Source organism: Neolamprologus brichardi, chromosome 11 (genome assembly GCF_056152115.1).
Source record: "Neolamprologus brichardi isolate AB-2024 chromosome 11, ASM5615211v1, whole genome shotgun sequence".
Lineage (NCBI taxonomy): Eukaryota > Metazoa > Chordata > Actinopteri > Cichliformes > Cichlidae > Neolamprologus > Neolamprologus brichardi.
Window position 1 is genome coordinate 3147649 of NC_142114.1, and position 20857 is coordinate 3168505.

Consider the following 20857-nt stretch of genomic DNA (forward strand, 5'->3'; position numbering starts at 1 on the left):
TACTTGTGTATAGTCTCATAGTACCTTGTATTTACAGTCTTGCATAATGAATATGGGCATGAATAAAGAGTGAGTTGCAGAGTTCACCTGTAAAAGCCAAAGGCACTGAAGATAATAGCTCACGCATTCTCCTTTGTGTCCTTTAGGCATTAGATATACAAGGTTTTCAGTCCGTCTTTAAGTATTAACTCTGTGAAATATGTATTACAGTGCACCAGATCCTTGAAAAACAGGCGCTTAATCTAAATGAGTTTGGTCTAAGATGGAAAAATTTGAAGAAGGAAGAAAGTAGAGCCCAAACAATACTGGATTTATAAATATATATGCTAAGACAGAGATACTTATTATTTTTATGACTAAATGTGAAAGCTACCAAATGCAGTTTGTAAAAACTGTCCTCAAGCGTTAAACTATCAGTATAACCTCCAAAGCCATGACGAGCATTGCCAAGATGTTAATAAATGTTCTGAATATTTCATCTTTACTGTCGGTTTACACGTGTTAAGTGGAAAATAGGTGCTGTGCTGTTTTTTCTGGCTGTTCTTTGCAGCACCTTATCTAATCTGGACAAAATAAAACAAATGCAATGATCCTATTCAATCCCACTTTTCATCCACTCCCCTTTAAAAAGTTTTCATCTGGTTTCTTTCGGCCCGTGGGGTCTTGTCTGAAAATTGAGTTATAGCCACTTTAAGATATCCACTGCAAGATCTTGTTATAAACTCTGTTATAGAGTTCATTTGCGGGGCTGCGGTGCTCTGTCTCCCTCTTGTTGAAATCTCTCAAAGCACATTAGGTCTCTCCCTTCGCAATGCTTCTCTAACTTCTCTAACTAACACTAGTGTGGCTTTTTAAATTCCACGAAAACACACACTAACCCAACTGCTGCTTTTATTTTAATAAACACCAGCAGCAATTTATAATCCAGAGCTCTAAGAACAAGTATTATGGCCACAGCTGCATAAAAATGCATTTTCCTTTAAGCTCAATCACTAATGAACTCGTCTCTGCCCATGTTGTTTGTGCAGCCATGTGTCCAGTACTGGCCGGAGCCTGGTTTACAGCAGTACGGGCCAATGGAAGTGGAGTTCCTGTCTATGTCAGCGGACGAGGACGTCATAACTCGTCTATTTCGAGTCAAGAACGTCACAAGGGTGAGTCACTGTCATCCCAAAACAGCCAGCGCAGGACATTTTATTGAGCTCGATGATATTTCACAAATAAGTTAAACTGCTTTAGCGGGAGGTTTTACCTGCAGTACATTCAGAGCCGTCACCTCTAACGTGCACCTGAAAATCTAGAGAAGTATTACAGGTGGTTTATGTCTGTGAAGGTTCTCAGTCATCCAGGTCATCGTAGTCAAAGAAAAGCGTCTGGACTTCTTTAAGTTACTTGAAGACGTTTCACCTCTCATCCGAGAAGCTTCTTCCGTTCTAAGGTCAAATGGTGGAGAGGTTTGAAAGAGGAGTGAAAGAAGCCATCTATGTCCACTGTGAGCGACCATCTTTGAACAGAGGCGGTGGTTTACGACACCAACTGTCTGCCATCTATAATCCAGTTTTGAGTTCCCTCCCCAGACGCCTTAACGCCCACTCTCATCCTGGGCCATCTGACCTCAGGAATTCGCATGATAAGGTGGGGCCAGGTTTCACAATGAACTCACCCGAAACTCTGGCTCTGGAAACACCCAGTTCCACACCTTGGCTCAGGCGATTAGAGGATCATCAGGGGGTCCTTTTGTCCCTCTGTGGGGGGACACTCCCACTAGGGTTATATCTGGGACTCTCCACCATTTGACCTTAGAACTGAAGAAGCTTCTCGGATGAGAGGTGAAACGTCTTCAAGTAACTTAAAGAAGTCCAGACGCTTTTCTTTGCAAGCTCCTTTGACTACAGGTGGTTTAGATAAATCTTATACATCTAACATTTTCTACAATATCCTTTATGGATGCAAACTGAAACTCGGGGTTTCACATGAGACTATATTTCCATATAGTGTGCGCTTTTGCGTTACTAATGCAAACACGGCAGCACTTCACTAGTTTACACCTCATGGGACAGAAGAGTTTGTCAAATAAGTCCCCTTAAGAAAACACACTCTATACGAGAGCCTGGAAATTTGTATCGAGCACAATGGCAGATGAGTAGAAGTTTTATTCATAGACTTTATTATACGTACTACAAAGGACATTCTTTTGATATTCAGCAGTCCAGAAAATTGAACCAGAGCCCCCAGTGCTTCCATCAAACATTCCCATGAGAATGATTTTTATTATAAGAATTTTCTTTTTCGTGAAAAAAACATGCAAGAGGAAGCCATTGACATGCATGCCATAAAGGTCAGTCTTTCGCTTTTTCAATTTCTTCTTGTTATTACCTAGATAGGTGTCTTCCCTCTCTGATGCGTGCGTTGGCATACTAAAAAGGAACCTTTCATCATTGTGATGCCTGCCATATTTTCAGTTGCCGTCTACTCTTTCCGGCAGCAAAGAAGATTTTCTTTTGAATTGCTCATAAACCTCGTCACACCTTTTAAACAGTGCAGCGTTAGGTAGAGCTCTGAAAATAGGCTAAAAACAAAAAAAATAAGAAGCCACTGGTTCTGTCATAGTCGAGGAAGCAAAGTGGAATGTTAGTGTGGTCTTTCCTAAGCTGAAGAGAATTCCCAAATGTGTTTTATCTGTAGGACTAAAACATTTTCACTTCACTGTGTTGGCTGTTTGGTTTGTTTATATGTAGTTATGCGTGTTTTGTGCTCAGGAATTTACATAAGCACATGCTTGCATTCTGCTCAGCAAAATCAACCAATTACTAAAGAAATCTGTATGCAAGGCGTTTCCCCGATGCCATTAAAAGCAGCACGACAAGCGGTGCCCAGAACTTCCTGTCTTGATTGGCATCCTCACCTCCTGTGTCGACTGCCCTCGTCATTCCCCTCTCTACCTATGGCACCTCTTTTCTACTCAGCGCACATCACAGTCAGGGAGAGGGCGACTTAACACAGCATGGAAGGAATACAATCACACAAAAATAACGCACACCTCTCCCTCACTCAGCCCCTCTCTGTGCATTAGTGAGAATATTTCCTTTGCCTGACAATGATATACAAGGGTAGTGAGTAAAAGTCAAAGGAAGTGCATTGTAAGCATATGTACGGATATGTGGTTTGTACAAAAAAAGAGCACACTGTGTAAATCCCGCTTCCACTGAGGCAATTCCTCCATGCATCGTCGGTGTCTTTGCCGGCCCAATTTGCATGACTTACAGTTCTCCGCTGGTCCTTAAGTATTGGGTGAGATGCTACAGGACAAGGTTATGAACACACAGGGACCTCTTTCAGACACAGCGCGGGCCCCTCTTACTCCCACAGACCCATATATCTCAAAGTCAGGCTGCTGAGTGAGCACAGCGCCGAATGCCAACACACAGCCTGGGGAGCACTCAAAAGTGGCTTCTAACTGGCTACCACACAAGATGTACAGAAACACCCAGAACAATTCAATTGCAACATGCACACATATATTCAGCAGAAGAGAACAATGGTGTCAGATATGTGTGTTGTGTGCTTTCTCTTGTATGTGAAGCTCCAAGAGGGCCAGCTGGTGATGTGTCAGTTCCAGTTTCTGCGCTGGTCGGCATATCGCGACGTTCCAGACTCCAAGAAGGCTTTCCTCAACCTGCTGGCTCAAGTGCACAAGTGGCAAAGGGAGTGTGGAGAAGGACGCACAGTTGTGCACTGCCTGTGAGTAATTGTTTTAGCAGCACGCGTCACGCAGATTGACACAGAACGCAGTAATGTAGGGCTGGGTATCGTCACTGATTTCTAGAATTGATTCAATTCCGATTCACAAGGTCCCGAATCGATTCGATCCACGATTCGATTTAATTCGATTCGATTCGATTTGAATCTGGGAAATTTTGACAGTCAGAAATATTATAATTTATTATAATTCAGATCAGTACATTTACAGCAGATGCCTTTGTGTCAAAGTAGCTAAGGATAAAACACAGAAAAACATGAAGGTGATTTTCCTGGCCTTATAAAAATATTCTGCAGTACATCAAAAACAAAAGAAAACCATTAATCAACACATGAACATTACCTCTGAAGTTACAGCGGTTTTATTAGAGACACGGCTAAGCGTTTTGCATTTTGCATAATTTTAAAAAGTTTAAATTTGTTCAGTATTGAACGGCAGAAATTAGGTTTTCCTTTCGGAAGTATATAAAACGGAAAAAAAAAACGTCGGCCGACTGCGCTGTAAACAACAGTAGACTTGTGCGTAACAAGCAAGCGAATAATGCAGAAAACAGTACAGAGAGAGAGAGAGAGAGCTGTGCATCGTGGTCGAAGCAAAACAGTAAAAGTCAGAGTGAATTCACGACGATGTTTATGTGAAGTGTAGTTTGGATCTTCTTTTGCTGCTGGTTCGGTCAATATTGTTTGGAGAGACATCAAACTAACAGCTTTAGAATCAGCGCATAAAGGGCGTGAACACAAAGCGCGGACCCGCGGATCAGAATCAGCGAGCTGTCGGCTTTCAGCCCCGACCGTGAGAAAGGCGACATCTCACTGATTCTGATCCGCGGGTTGCGCTGTGTGTTTATGTCTTTGTGCAGAATCCGTGTTCCTGCTCTCATTTACTGTCTTAGCTGTTTGGTGGTTGTTGAAATTTTGTGAGATTTCACCAGAGATTCTGGCATTTCGGGCAAAATAAATTGATATTAAAAAATCGATTCAGGATTTTAATGAATCGATTTTACGTTATCCAAGCCAGAATCGATTTTAATCGATAAATCGATTATAAAAACCCACCCCTACAGTAATGTGCCCATTCTATTTCTGAAAAGCTCTTGCTGCTGTTGAAGACTGTGCATTTGAAGCCGACACCGTTTTCTTGGTGGGAGATGTCGCAAAAAACATAGGAAATGTAAAATTGGCGACCGATTCTTGCCTTGTTTTCGTGTCGTTATGTGCGATTTGGCACAATGAGATGCAGCGTGATTTATCATGGCAGTATTTATATTGTAGAAAATCAAATCGCGCCGTGCTGTGCTGTGAAGTCAGTGGTGTTATATGCGTCTGTGTTGTCCTAAAGCCCCGGAGAGCACACCCTGCTGATGAATATGAATGGGCCGTCCAGCTCATTGCCAACCCATCACACGCTCATCCCCACCGCCCCCATCCAGAAGCACATCACTCAGTGCTGTCACACAGTGTTACCCACGACAACCAGGAAAGAGATTATGGAGATCAAATCAATTATAGCTTAATACAGAATGCGATGGTTCTCACTACACTAAATCCAGCACTGCCAGAGCACTGACGACGATTGATTGCCTTAATATTGCTTCTATACACTGCAGAATCTCCCAGGCCCACCTGGCTGCGTTTGTCTCAGGAGAGAGGAAGTGTCCTTCATCAGCTTATTGATAGCGTTTTACATTAATGATGACCGGGAGAGTATACAAGGCAAAAATGCCACACTATTGTGTTATTTCTCAATTTCAAACTACTTACAGTGTTTCTCATATAGCTGTTCTTATGTTGTATAAATATTTTATATTCATATCGTGTTTCAATTTAAACAAATGCTGTTTTTATGAGATAGATAGGAATTCAGATACAGGGTCATCAGATAACTGATTGTTTTCTGCTTACACTCTACTATTGTTTTCCAGAATTCAGTTAAACATGTATTTCATACTGGAAAAATGAGACGAGTACATATAGATAATATATATATGCCGTACTGTGTACTGTCTTGAGCCTCCTATCATTTCCTTGTATTTTGCTTCCAAGGATCCAGATTTTTATCTTGTTATCTGTTAAAGAGGTCTCATAAGATAAATAGATTTTTTTCTGACTGTTATGTGTGACAACTCAGCCAAGAGTCAATATGCCAGATTTAAATTGTATGTTTTAGCACTTTGTTGCTAGCTTAATTTTCCAGCCTGGATTTTATTATTGAAGCAGTGTGGGATCATCTTGATGGCGAACAGAACAAAAGGCAGCCGACATCAACACAAAGAAGAGCTTTGAATATTCTTCAAAAAGCCTGGAGAACTATTCTTGACTACTTACAGAAATTACAAGAAAGCTACCCAAGAAAGTTCAGGCTGTGTTAAAGACTAAAGGAGGTCGTAGCAAATACTGACTTTCAAGCTGCCTGTAAAAACTCTGTTTTTGCCTCATGCACTGTATTTCAATCTATGTTTGCATCTTTCAAGAAATCACTTCTCCTGTAGCATAATACAAAGAAATGGGGGATGGATCTTCTGTACAGTACTGCATATGTACCCACTCCCCACCATATGTTAATTAAACTCATAATAAAGGTATTAGTCTAAAGCGGTGCTAACAGTCTAAGCATGCTAGCACGTTCACCGTGATAATGCTAACATGCTGATCACAGACAGTATGAAAAATGGATGTAGCTACAATGACATCACCATAGTTTCTAAAGTCCCATTTTGAAGTCTTGAGATGGATTTTTCCACCATTACCTTCTTGGTTGCAAAATGTTAAAATGCACACTCAGTGGGGCTGAAGACTTGTGGCGGAAGCTTGTTAGCCAGTGAGGGTTTTTTGTGTGTGACCCGAAATGAGGGACCATAAAATCAGCAGTAAGGTGTGTAAAGAGGCTGAGTCAGAAAGCTGTTTTTGCCTCAACTTCTAAGAGACTGGGAGTGATTTTGCAGCCACAGCTATCGCCCTCTGGTTTCTTTTGGATGGAATAAAACCTTTCAGGCACTTCTGCATTTGACTAGGAAACAGCATCTATGTTTTATTCTTCCTATGATCCTGATGTTTAGCCAGTAACATCAGCCGTGATCAGTTCAATTTTAATTTTATTTATATAACATCAAATCACAACAACTGTCGCCTCAGGGCACTTGAGGGTGATCACCATCCAAATATAAAGTCTTAGAAAATGTTATATATACTAAAACTGTCCTATTGAGGGTTTCAGATAAGAAAAAAAAAGCACCCTGAATGTTGGCACTTGCTTTAATGACAATCCATTTGGTAGCTGTTGAAACATTTCACTCAGAATCACAAATGTTGCTCTCGTAGTGGTGCAAGGAAAAAAGTAGACCACCAACAGCAATCAGATACCTTTTGGGAATCATAAATGTTTATGTACAAATATCCAACCATTTATTGGTGCTGTATTTCAGTCTGAGCTAATGTGGTCAGTTTGACTGCACACAGTGCTGCACTAATAGCATGACTAAGTATATATTATAGATTGCAAATAATATCAAAGGATCAAACTAATTGGATGCATTAATGAAGAAGGCTTGAACTTTTTTTGTCAATCACTTGCCAATTTTTTATTTTCCATTTCAAGAAATGTTTATTTCATGGCATACACTTTGTTAAATTATGCAGTAGTGTCCCATGAGCGAAAACAGCCACGAAGCCTCTTTTTTTTCTTTGATAATGCTCTCATTTCATGTCAATTTTACGTTCACTTGGGCCTCGTACTCCTAACATAAACCGGTAGTTTAGAAAGAAAATACTGCACCATGACCCAAAGCAACTCTGACTTGCATTCTTCCCACAAACCACCTATTCTCTGCTCACTACTGATTCCAACCCAGTCTGTTATACGGTTATACACCTTCTTATTTAGTATTACGTTTCTTTTCTTTGACACAAGAAAAACAAACTTTAGCTTTTTTATTAATTCAAATAAAATATTACACGAAACTGCTAACAGCTACTAAATATCAGGATTATGCAATGGTAATGTTACACAGCCCCAGAAGGGTCATGGTAGAAATTTCTGTGTTGACAGTTTGTCTGCCCATTTGTTATTTTCCCCTCACACTCGTCAGCTTGCATTAACTTTAATTAAGTTTTTCCATTCCCTCTGGACCATATATTGTATGATATAGTGTGTATTATAAATAGACTGTGGCTGCTTTGACCACAGGCACCTTTACCTGTGCTCAGGAACAATCTGTACCTTTTGGAGAAAGAAATAATATCTTGATGAACTAAATCAACCAGTCGTCTTACCATCAGCAGCTAGTATTAATTGAGACAGCTGCTGGGATCATTAAATGATTGCATGACCTGACACTGCGATTGTGTGGGCGTTCATGTATGTACTGAAGGATCTTTGCTTTCATTATCACGACATTAGTAACAGGGCAGCACAGCAGGCACATGAGTGGCCAGCTCTTACCATCTCAGACAGTTTTTAGCCTGCACTTGTTTTGTGCCAGAGGCAACCCCAAACCATCTTTGGATATTATCAACACTGTGTTTTATATTATAATCTTTTGTACTGCCTCGACAGAGTCATTGATGCCGTGCATTTTTATAAGCATTGCACTGAACTTCCTTTATAGGTCAGCTGTGAGCATCCAAGTAGAGGAAAACTGAGATGTGTGCTGCATGCAAAAGCCGTGAGTTTTACTTCGAGAGTGATGTTCTCATCTCTCCATATTTATTCACACCCTGGGAAACGCTAGATTGAGAATAAATATGCCAGTTGGTCCAACGTTATAATAGGTAACTAAAACTAAACTAAAAACTGAAACCAGATGTGAAAAAATATTTCAGTAAAATAAAAACTAGACTTGAAATGAAAAAAAAAAGTTAAATAAAATGGAGGTTATATGATTAGTTGGAATATTTGTTAGTTTTGCCTGATGAGTTATAGATAGATGTGCTTATTGAGACTTTGGATGGCGACAAGAAAAAAATTATGCAATAATAATTTAAAAGACTGAAACTAATAAAAACTGAAAAACTAAACTGAAATAAGAGAATCATCTCTAAAAACTAACTGTACCTAAACTGAAAATGAAATAAAAATAAAAACAAACTAAAAAATACAAAACTATGATAACTGTGTTGGTCAAACCTCGGATTAAGGAGGAATAATGTGGTTTTCATCCTGGCTGTGGAACGCTGGACCAGCTCTTTATCCTCTTAAGAATATTTCAGTATGTTTGGATGTTTGAGCCGCCAGTGTACATGTGGTTTGTGGACTTGGAGAAGGCATTTGACAGCTTACTGTCACATTGTTACATGCCTTTCGGTCCATGTCAACTACAGTAAGAAACTGGTTATTGTTGCCGGCAATAAGTCAGACTTTTCCCTGGTGGATGGTGGGCAAGGCTGATTCTGTTTGTGATCTTTACGGACAGAATTTCTAGGTGGAGCCAAGTGCTAGAAGGATGCCACTCTCAGAGTCTTATCGCTGCTTTTTGCAGATGATGTGGTTCCTTTGCCATCACCAGGTGGTGACTTCCTGCTTGCACTAGAGCAGCTCACAGTTGTGCAGTGGTCAGAATGAGCATTAGTACCTTCTAGTCTGAGGGACAAGCTGCTTTTGTTTAGGGGAGGGGAGTGAAAGAGTGAACCGGCAGACTGGTGCAGCATCTGCAGTGATGCTAACACGTCTGTAAAAACATCGCTATCAATTTACTGGTTATTCTACATTCCTATGTTCACCTCTTATCACAAAGTTCTGAGTGATGACAGAAAGAATGACACTGCAGAAACAAACCCTTTCTTCAAACGGTGGCTGTGCTCAGAAGAGGAACTCAGAGTAGAGCTGATCCAAACGAGGTGGCTCAGGCATCTGGTCAGGATGTTTCCTTGGCTAGGTTTTCTGGATAGGCCCGGAACATGCGGCGAGTTTGCATCTTCAGCTTGTCAGTGTGTACCTTTACTTTGACTGGATAAGCTGGAGGAGTTGGCGAAGTTGGAGAAGGAGGTCTGGACTTGGCTGTGACCCGACCCTGGATAAGCTGTAGAAGATGAATAGATAAATGGAAGAAAGGAAACACTGCTGTAGATTAGCCTGGTTATGCTTTTTGTCAGATGCTTCTTGTTTTTGTTTTTTTTTGTCCGGCTTTGACTCTTTATGATTGTTTGTGCTATTGCACTGAAGTCTCTAAAATTGCTACTGTTATCTCTGACATAAACTGTAGCAGAGCTTTCTGGGTAATGTCCATTAGAGCAGTAAAGAGGAGTTACAGCAGCATCTATCCACAGCACTATCGACTGAACCATAAATGTAACATCTGAACATTAACCATATCCACAAGCACAGCTTTCATCAGCGCAGCCAGAGAGGGCTGCTATGCTGCTTGTGTACATTCATGGCTTTGCCTTTCAAAAGGAGGAATGAACGGCAAAGGATTCATGTGTTCATCATCTCTCATTACCTTAATATCTGCAGTGTTTGCATTGTGTAACTTCTGTAGCTAATCATGAAGCGATTGAACAGATCTGGCAGAGAGCATTGAATATTGTCCATATACACATGTGGATAGGTACAGTAGCAGCATTGATTTATGCCTGTACTGTGTAATAGTTATTAGACAATGTATTCTCTTCCACAGCAATGGTGGTGGCCGTAGTGGGACCTTCTGTGCCTGCAACATCCTCATCGAGATGATCCAGTATCAGAACATGGTAGACGTATTCTATGCTGTCAAAACTCTACGCAACTGCAAACCCAACATGGTCGAGTCTCTGGTATGGAAGTTTAGTCTAGTCTGTAAATTCACTGAAAAAACCCAAAATTCAATACATTTGAGATTTTTGACTCTAGTTTTGTGTTTTTCCTTTTTGTTTCTTTAGGACCAGTATCGATTTTGCTATGACCTTGTCCTGGAGTACTTGGACTGCTTTGAAGGCAGATAGCAACTAAACGTTTACGACAGCAGCAAATTCCCACGCGCTGGAGACAAAGGTCACCCGGTGACGCCCCCTCTACTTTAATGTTTGGACCTGTGAAGTTGGCTTTGAAAGGACTGCAGAGGAAGGAGAGCAAAGAAAAAAAACATGGTCAAGGTTCTGACTTTTAACCTTTAATGTACAGCTGTGATTTCCTCCTTGTTGGTGATGTTTATCTCTTTTGATATTTTTTTTGTGCTTTTCTCGGTCCTATTTGCCTCTTGGACTACATCTTGTATGTGCTAAGGGTTTCTGTAGCAGCAAAACAATATTTGGAGCTGCAATGTGGACCTGTCTCTTCAAAGCAAGGGTCACCTTGGCTGTGTTTCATCATTTCATTCGTACAAACTGAAGAGGCTGGATCTAATTCTGGAGTTACAGCAGCATCATTTAAACGTGGAAGAGCTACATAAAATAACGGTCCACTGTGCTCGTGGCATGACTTATCTACCATACCATAAACTGCCTTATTCTCTAATGATAGGACAGATTTATTGAAACCACCAAATAAATCGATAAAGTTTTTCACGTGGGGTAGAAAACAACAACAAGAGATTTTAAGAGACCTACATTGTAAAGCAGACCAGCCCAGTATTCAACAGTATTGATGCAGAAACTGTACAGTAGTGCAATGTGTTGTATTTTCCCATAATGTTTGTGCTGGATTACCATGTGTGCTACAGGTGGGCGTTACTGGCACTGAGCCTGGTGCCATCGAGGGAGATTCCTGTCTCGTTACTGTCACGGTGCCAATCCCACTGACTGACTTGAATCCTTTGCTTTGTTCTACTGCTTCATCTTGATATATGCCTACAAACAAACGCTATGTACTGCATCAGCTAATGTTCTCGCTCCGAAGTGATTGTTTGTACTTTATACTCACCGGAGACAACAAAAGGAGAGGATGGCGAAAGCTGTTCGAAACGCATCGAGATGCCACAGTGTTGGTGTGATAAATGATACGCCATTAATGCTGTGGTGAAGTGTCTGAACCGGTGCGGTCACACAGGTCTCAGTCTGCACCTCTTCTACTCATTCATTGTCCGAGGCGTTTGGTTGTGCTGTAAAAATTAAAAAAAGTCTAAGAAAAGCAAAAGGAAAACAGGGGGTAGGGGGCACTAAGATGGAGTAGATGGTGGGAATGCTATTTTGGGTCACCGCTCATTGCCGAATATATTTTTTTGAATGCAGAAATGTGATTTTAAAAAAGTAGTAAAAGTAAGAAGCTGTTGGCCACATACCCTGCGGCTGACTTACCGCAGAGTTGATGGATAAACAAAATCCACTCTTTTTCAGCTGTTGGCCTGGAGAGCACTGGAACTCTTCATGCCTGAATCAATGTAAGAAGCAGTCAGGTTGGGATTTGTGATACACATAATGATCAGAGACAACTTTGAAACATGCTCTTGCAAAGACCCCATTACACAGAGGAAGAGATTTTGTTTGTTTGTTTTTTCTTTTTAAATCACTTTTGCGTTATAGCCACAAAAATATCTCTAATAAGCTCCATTAGGGATATTTTAAAATATAGGCCTTTTAAAATATGTTATGCGCAAACACATCTCCCGAGACTCCTTTAAGTAGAGGTTTTCAGGGAGGGTGGTAAAGGTATCACTCCAGGACATATCCTAATGAACAAGGAGAGACAGCTTGAAGCCTGCAGAAGCTGAGAAAGGCAACCCTGCTGCTAGTTTGCAGCTCACACTCTGGTTCAGGTGGGATAACCAGAATATGTGAGCGATCTAACAGTATACAAACATCACCGGACTCCCGCAGATTCTCAAATAGAGCAGCTTGTTTGTGATGAGGAGGAAGAATGAGGTAGCTACATTGTAGTCAGTGATCTGGCAAAAGATTGCTGAAGGAAGTGCCTGGACACTTTTTTTGTTAAGGGTGGAAGGAATATGTATATACAGATGTATATTATGTTATGTGAATAATATATTATATGTTTGCCCAGAGTAAAGACGTATAGTAAGTAACCACAACTTAACCATAAAGCTGAATGTTGCTGTAAATGACCATTTTGTGAGTTTTTGTCAGAACTTTTAACGACGAGCGTTCATCCCGGCGCTGCGAGCGAAACTGCTCATGTGGCATGTTCGGGCGCTCGTTACGCTTTGCATTTCATTTCAGTGATTTCAGAATAACCCGATCCATATGATTTATTTCAACCTTTAGCCACGACTGTGAGTGCATTATACTTTTACCATTCCAAAGCTTTTTATTATGACTATTTCTGAGTGACAACTGCCAACACAGGACGTTTGATTTCACGTGTTGTTTTCTGTATGAACCAACAGTACATGACTACTGTGTTTTTGATCATTGTATTTGTGGGGACATGGTGTGTATTTAATGAAAGAAAATAAGAAGAGAGATGTATATCGGGGTAGAAAGATCTTTCTTTTGAGCGATACCAACGATTAACAATAAATGAACAATGGGGGGAAAAAAAGACGTTGTCGCAGCCTTTCATTGGATGTTCTGTACGAAATGCATACACGGCTGAAAAACCCCAACACACAACGTGGTTTCATGATCAGAATGTCAGCAGAAGCGCAGACCCGATGGCTAAAGATGGACTTTCTGTCTATATCCCCTCTGACCCACCTGCAGTTTCTCATGCGGATGTGATCTTTTAACATTTTCCCGTCACCTTAAACCGCATTGACCATTTGATCTGACCCGCCTTTCTGATCCCTCACCCCGTTTCTTTTCCTTATCTCTTTTAATCATTCCCCTCCACCGCACCCTGCTCATTTTCCATTACTTTCAATGTCTTTTCCTCATCGTTTTCTTCATCTCTTGCTTTGCTGCTTAGCTCAGAGTAAGGTGACTCCAGACCACAGACTTCCTCTCTTACCCCTTGGCTACGTTGAATAATGCAGCAGTCCTGCAAACTGATCCAGTCTTCAGCAGAGAGACTAGTCAGATTAATTAGAGTACAAGACCCCCTACTGTTCGGATGAGGACAATGTAGGCTGTGCAGACTTGCCTTTATTTTCTCATAGATTGATTAAGCTGCAAAAACAAACTTTAAAGGAGTGCGTCGGTATATTTAACTATTCCTAAGTTGGTACTTTTCCACTAGTCATGTTGGTGAAAGGGGCAGGAATACCTTGTAGATTAATGAGGCAATGAGCTATTTTTATGGAGGCAGGTCATTTATACAACCCTATTTAATATCTGCAAGATTTTCTCAATTTCCCTTTTCACCTGCAGAAAGCCATTACAACATAAAATCCATTTTTCCATCTTTTATTTCTCATATTTGACCGGCGGTTTAAATTAGCTGGTAATTGGAATCTTATCATTTAATTCTGATGGTGTAATGACTGTCGTGGTCAAGGCACTTATCACTTTGCCAGGATCCAACAGGGCTTTGTCTTTTCTCTCTCTTTGGAGCATCCTGTCTTATATTCTGTCACTGATGGGCTCGATAGATGTCGGCTTCTCCTCAGTCTCCCTGTTGAGTCTCACCACATACACTCGGATATCTTTCTATAAAACGACTGTGACTTCCGACAGCTTTTGTTATTGGCTGATATAACGGAGAAAGCTGAAAAATTATCTAGTAATTTGATCAGGTAGGATTAATGTTAGTGTTAATGGAAGTTTTAAAACAAATATACTCTAAGGTATTTGGATAGACAATACAATATTGTGCAAAAGTCTTGAGTGTCCCCCTCATATTTTTATATTTTGCTTCCAAGGAGCCAAACTGTTACTTTTAAGTGGTCTTAAGCAATATTCATTAAGGTTTTCTTTTAAAGTTGGCTGCCTTTTCACTCATTTTTAGTTCAATCCTTGTATTACACCAAATATAACAGAGTTTAACATAAACGTATAATATAAAAAAATGTATTTGCACCTATAAGGTGATTCGAAAAGTGCTATTAGTTAAAAGCATGGTGTTCAGTTTGTCCTTAAAAATGTGAGAAAACTGGACAAATGGAGGACAGAGGAAGAAGGTGCGTGGCTAAAAAACTATCCACAGCATGTAAAGAATATGCAGCAGATAGCTTTAGTATCTACAGCATACCAGTATATCCAGTAAAGACCAGAGTATGCATCAGGTCCTTGAGTTTATCCATCTGCTCATTAGAAATCCATTCTTAAGAAGGGAAGCAGGTGCAGTATGCCACATTACACAAGAGCTGAATTGAAAATAAGTAGCAACAGGTCTTATTGTAAAATTTGAAACTTTTGGTTCAAATTATCATCAACATATACAGAGAAGGTCAGTGTTCACATCCATCAGTAAAACATGCTGGAGACTCTGTCATCGTGTATGGCTGTATTCCAAACGTTGGTGTTGGGAATCTTGTCAAAATCGATGCAGAAAAGGAACGTAGATCCGCCATGCAATCAGAAGAGTATCTGGTTGGCAGTGACTTCATTTATTAGCATGAAAATGATCCTTAAACACAATGTTAATGCAGTGTTATTACTCTATTAATACCTATAAAGACAGAGTCCAAATCATCTAGACAGAGAGAACAGATCAAAAGGCAGCCAACATCCAAGGAATAGCTTCAGTGTCCTTCAAGAGATTTGAGGAAGTATTCCTGAAGACTACTTAAATAAACTACAAGAAAGCTTGCCCGAGATAGTAAAGGTCGTGTGAAGGTTCGAAACAATAGAATGAAGGTGGTCGTATCATATATCGATTTTCAAGGTCATTGCAACTGTACAAACCCCATTTCCCCCCCTTATATACTGTATTTCCATAAATGGTTGCATGTTTCAGTAAATTGCTGCACCTATTTCCAATTTTTCCAAGCAAGACCTTTTGCACAGTAAATATAAATTATTCATCGTTTTGTGACTTTTACAGTCTTGCAACTGTAAAAAGAAGCAATGTCTGGGACTCAAAAACATGCTCACTTGTTGCCTAATAGCTACAGAGACATGATCCGGGTTTTAACATCGGCAGAATGCTATTCTTCAAAGCACAGTGGTGTATCTTACTAAATGTTTAATGATTCTTCTTTCATGCCAAATGCTTTGCTAATAGATGCAGATAAAATCCAATATTCTCTGGGAGAATATTGTCACAGAAGCTTCTGCGGGTGACCTTGCCCAAGCCTCAGTCAATAAGTCGATAGAGAAGATGGCATGAAAATAAAGTTGCAGGCTTTTAGAAAGTGGGATAAATATCTGGTGTATGTCTGGGGATGTATTATATGATTCCTTAGGACCAATAGAGACTTAAACAAAGTCCCATCCACTAAGTAAAGCCATTCTTCTGTTTCTGAGCATTATTTTTATACTATAAACACACAACTAAACAAATACACACCATACCCACACTATCTTGTTCTACCATCCTGGTGGTACTCGGCTTCTGCTATAGAGTGCAGCAGACAAGACAGGTGGTTCAGCTTTGTGCTCAGCAGAGCGAGGACAGAGAAGAGCCAGCCAGATGGCTCCGTCCACCATGTTTTCTCACCGGTTCCATTGCCATAGTCAGTCTGATTGGAGCCCTTATCTCAACAGTGTGCTCCGAGTTCAGTGAAAGTCATGGTTGACACGAACAAGGGGACGAGAGGAAGCTTCTGATGGTTCCAGCCTGGATCATGCAGGCAAACAAGGAGCCTGAGACAGATAACCAGAATCAGAGGACACATGAGTGATTCAGCCGTCCCTTTCCTCTTTATCACGCTCGCCTTTCGCTGTTGGGTAGCACAACAGTAGCTTGCCGCCACCACCAACACCAGCCACCTTTAACTTTGGATCCTCTGACTTGTGTCATTTGTGGGGTTGAGTTCAACAGCTGAATTAAGCTGGAGGAGGGGGATGAACACGGCAGGCGATAGAGAAATTGGATAATCCAGAGAGAGACAAAAAAAAAAAAAAGTTTGGGAAGTTGTGGTGATGAAATATCAGGATTGTGCACACAAAATCCGTCTCTGCCACCGCGCACTCTCTCGATAACAACGCAATCTCAGGTGAAGCAGAGGCTGAAGTTATTTTGCTCCAAGGATAATCTCTCGTTGTTAGTACACACATAGAGATGTTGAGCCTTGAGGTTTCTGGGGAGAAGCTTGTAAACGATCTTATGTCAACATGAGCCATTTCTAGGTTGTGGCAATAATGCTTCTCCGAGCTGCCATAAATTTGAGAGATGAGCTTATCAAAAGGTCAGCCCTTAGAGGGACTGGCTTAGCAACTGGATTTATCCTTCAGTTTATTTAGAGCAGAAAAATGGGGCCACAAGCGACGACTAGCATCAATCATACTCCATTGTGATCCTTGACAAACTTAAAGAAAGAGCAGGAGTCTTTGTGATTTCATCTAAAGGCAGGGAACAAACACTGGGAGTATACTCAAGTCAATAAAGTATGGAATTACCTTTTATTGCTTTTAAGTTATAAAACATATTCAGGCACAGGAGCTCCTGCATATTACATGTCCCCTGTTGAGAATGATTAGATTTGATTTCTACCTTCCTATTTTCTGACATCTTAGTGTTTTTGTTTTGTTTTTGTTTTATTGTTTTGGGGGTTTTATGGTCTTTTTTATGGCATTAAAATTAAATAATATGAGAAGAATTAAATCTGTTATCAACTTTCAAGGCCTTCAAACTTTCCTGTCCACTCTTGAGAATATCTATTTTGTCTTTGTTTTCTAGGTTTTTTTCTCACTCGTCCCTTTTTGCCCTTCTTCTCTCTCTTGTCGCTTCTTCCCTTATCTTTCTCTGTCTTCATCCCCCCGCCTCCTGCCCCCTTCTTTCCTCCAGCAGTTGTTGAAATAGATGCGGCTATGAGAGGACAGTTGTGCAGCTGATAATACTATATTAACCTCAGGGAGAACACAGTTGTCCTCTGCTCTCCCATCTCTGTTCCACACCAGACATCCCCGACTGCAGGCCGCATTAACCCCAGTTCTCCCCCACTCTGTCATCCCTGGAGCCCTACGTTCACCGGTTCACGAAGCCCCATAGCGGCAACTGATCTTCTTTCTGCCAGGGCTGAGTAATGCCATGCTATGTGAAAAAAATGTTGTCTGCATCCAAAATGGAAACATGGCCCAGAACGCTATTACTTCCCAGAGCACTTTGTCTTTCACACCTATGTGGCGTCATTCACAATGTCTACATTTCATTTAGCACCCTATCCTGTGGAGAATAGTTGCACACTCCCACACTGCCTGCATGCTCTTTTTTTATAGAGAGGATTGTTTTCTGTATATTACACACACACACAGAAAAACACACACTGAGCTAAACGTTAAACAGTATTTTCTGTACAAGGATGAAGCACATGTTGTCTAGAACAGTGTTGGGGTTGTCAAAAAAAGTAATTTATTACTCCTTTTTTAAAAAAAAAAAAAAAAAACTTATTTTAAAGTAAATTTTTGTGTTATGTAACTTTTTGCTCCAGGCAGAAAGTAATTTGTTACACTGACATTACTTTCATGTTTCTATGTAACTTGATCTTAAATGCGTTGTCACATAATTACCAGCTAACGTTATAAATCTGAGGCTGCAGTCCAACGCATCTGCACACATTCAGTCTTTTTAAAATATCTGCTGTGGTGGTCTGCAAGTTGGATGAGTATGAAGGTAAAGCAAAGTTGAAAACCAAAGTATGTCAACTCTGTCGATCACCACAGAGATTCTACTACAGAAGCATGAACAGAAATGGAGGCCACAATGCTGTTAGCTTGACTGCTCATCGATGCCTTTGTGACCTTTTGAAGTTTAGGCTCTGGCTGCAGGTTTGAGGTCAGCATACACTCAATTTTATCACTTTGTGTTCTTGGCCAAAAGAGCCAAAGTTGTGGAAGCAGAATAATGCAATTGTCGGCTGTCATGGAAGCAGTTTGGACTTTACTGTCACACTCTTATTCTTTTGCGCATTAAAAAAATAATGACCATATCTAATCTACTCAAAATCACTCTGCTATATTCCTCCTCCCGATGCACAAACTGAAATCGGCTAACTGTTAGCAATAAGTAATGCTGTCATTGCTGCAAGCAAGGTAACAAAATAACATAATAGTTAATTAACAACTATAAACAGTCATATTTTTAGATGAAGCAGTTTTGCTTTCCAGCCTTCTGGTAAAAGCAAAACTTCAGAAAGATCCTGTCCTTAAGCTAAGCTAGCTAGCTGTCATTAGTATCCAAACCCTATCAAAAGCACAATTTCCAAAAGTGAAACTATTACTTTTAGCAGTTGTTGGGTTAATACTTTATTTTACGGAGCCCCGCAGGGGACATGGGAGAAAAAAAAATTAAGACGGACTTTTGCGAGATCTCGCAAAACTTTTGCGAGATCTCGCAAAACAAACTCGGGATCTCGCAAAACCTTTGCGAGATCTCGCAAACGTTTTAGCCGCATTCTTCGGACGCTGGCTCGAAGCCGACCGGGCGGTCGAGGCACGATGTGCCGGGAAAGCGGTGTTCCTCCCGGCTGTAGTAGGTCTCGACCTCCCATTAGCTCGAAGCTAACGGGAAGAATGCGGCTAAAACTTTTGCGAGATCTTGCAAAAGTTTTGCGAGATCCCGAGTTTGTTTTGCGAGATCTCGCAAAAGTCCGTCTTAATTTTTTTTTCTCCCATGTCCCCTGCGGGGCTCCGTATTATTTAAACTTGTTTAAACTAAACATTTTGCACAAATTGCTTATTTAATAAAATCTGACAATTTGCTATTCTCTTATTACCACCGTCTTCCCATCCCTATGCAGGTCAGTGAGACAGTAGTACTGAATGACTTGGCTACAAATTGGTCTCCAGGTCTTGGCTTTTGCCCACAGAGAGCAACTGTCAGTGTCATGTTCTGGTCTTTCACAACCTTCAAACCTAATTAAAGGGAAGAAGGAACTATTTCTCTTCATCGCTCTGCATGGCTTCTTCGTTTAATGCTGTGCCTGAACCTCAGAGCACTGGGGATTATGCTGTCATGTCATGTAGACTGAACCCAGGGATCTACATGCATGCAGATACGAGCTCTTTAATATTTCATTCCACAGGTTGGACTGCTTGCCTGCACCTCAAAAAAAAAATTAAAAAAAAATCTTTGGATACTGCCGTTAGACAGGATAATAACAGAATAATGCATGGCCCCGGTTTCACTACATTTAGCTCTGTCTTTTTTAAAAAAAAATTATCATCTTTTGCAGCCTTTTATCAATTTCACTCTTGCACTTGCAATTTCCCTTTTTGTCCTCTTGTCTATTTTTTTAAGCATCCTCACCTTTCTCTCCCACCATCTGTTTCCTTCCTTTTTAGCCCTCTTGTGCTTTCCTCATCCTCTCTGCATCTCACCGGTTTTGTGTCAGGTGAGATTGTTTGAGGTGTGAGTTTCTGACAGCTGATCGAGGGCTTGTTGGGTAGGGGGATGCTTTTTTTTCCCCTGCCCGCTTGTCAGCTGTCTGCTCTGCCGTGTGACTGGGGTGACGAGGTCACGACATTCATTGCGGAAACTTGTATTTGATGTTGCCATGTCACTCAAAAGAACGTCGACAACAGCGTCCTCGGTGAGGTCTGCCTTTAAACTACATACTGTTAACAGGCAGCCTTTTCTGCTCCTGTCACAGCATCACATTACACTTTGCCAGCAATGCAAGACATCCCGATTTAGCGCCTGTAACATGGCACGAATCCGTTTTGCTGTCACTATTTACTGAAAAGCAATTTCTACTTTTTCGTTTAATTTTCTTAGAGTGGATGAAGAAGGTTTCAGAAGCACGACAGAGAGAGCACACTTGCAGAAAAGAAAAGTCACACTCTGCTAGGTGTAGACGACTAACTGGACTTTGCCTTTGTGCTAAGGCATTGTTATTTAAAGACTGAGTTCACTGATGCACCGTGGCATTCTAACTCCATATTTGATGTTAATCCGCTGGAATGAGCAGAAAAACACGAACACATTGAAACATGTTGCATATTGCATTGAGCTTGACATGTGTCTCTAAAGTGGCAACAACTGACTGTAATTACCGTGAATGGCCAAATGCAATGTTTACATTAGAGATGGAAGAATAGCTAGCGACCTCCTTGTCATATCTACTGGATGGCAGTTATTCTTACTCTGTCTTTGGTTCAGTAGACATCCCTTGTGGCCACGCTGAGCTGTGCAAGCAACATATGAGGAGGACAACATATCTGTGAATGCATTCATTTCTTGTTCATTGTAGAT

General features: G+C 40.8%; 1 protein-coding gene across 4 annotated transcripts in view; it reads left to right on the forward strand.

Annotated features, from left to right (window-relative positions):
• The window catches only part of ptprub (protein tyrosine phosphatase receptor type Ub), a 198128-nt gene extending 184963 nt beyond the window's left edge, over window positions 1-13165 (forward strand). For all 4 annotated transcript variants that reach the window (XM_006795928.3, XM_006795929.3, XM_006795930.3 and 1 more), the window contains 4 exons: window positions 1029-1154; window positions 3584-3741; window positions 10371-10506; window positions 10612-13165. In XM_006795928.3, coding sequence (XP_006795991.1) covers window positions 1029-1154; window positions 3584-3741; window positions 10371-10506; window positions 10612-10674 — 483 coding nt within the window. In that variant the 3' untranslated portion in view covers window positions 10675-13165. The remainder of the gene's footprint in view (window positions 1-1028; window positions 1155-3583; window positions 3742-10370; window positions 10507-10611) is intronic.
• Window positions 13166-20857: the final 7692 nt, after the last annotated feature.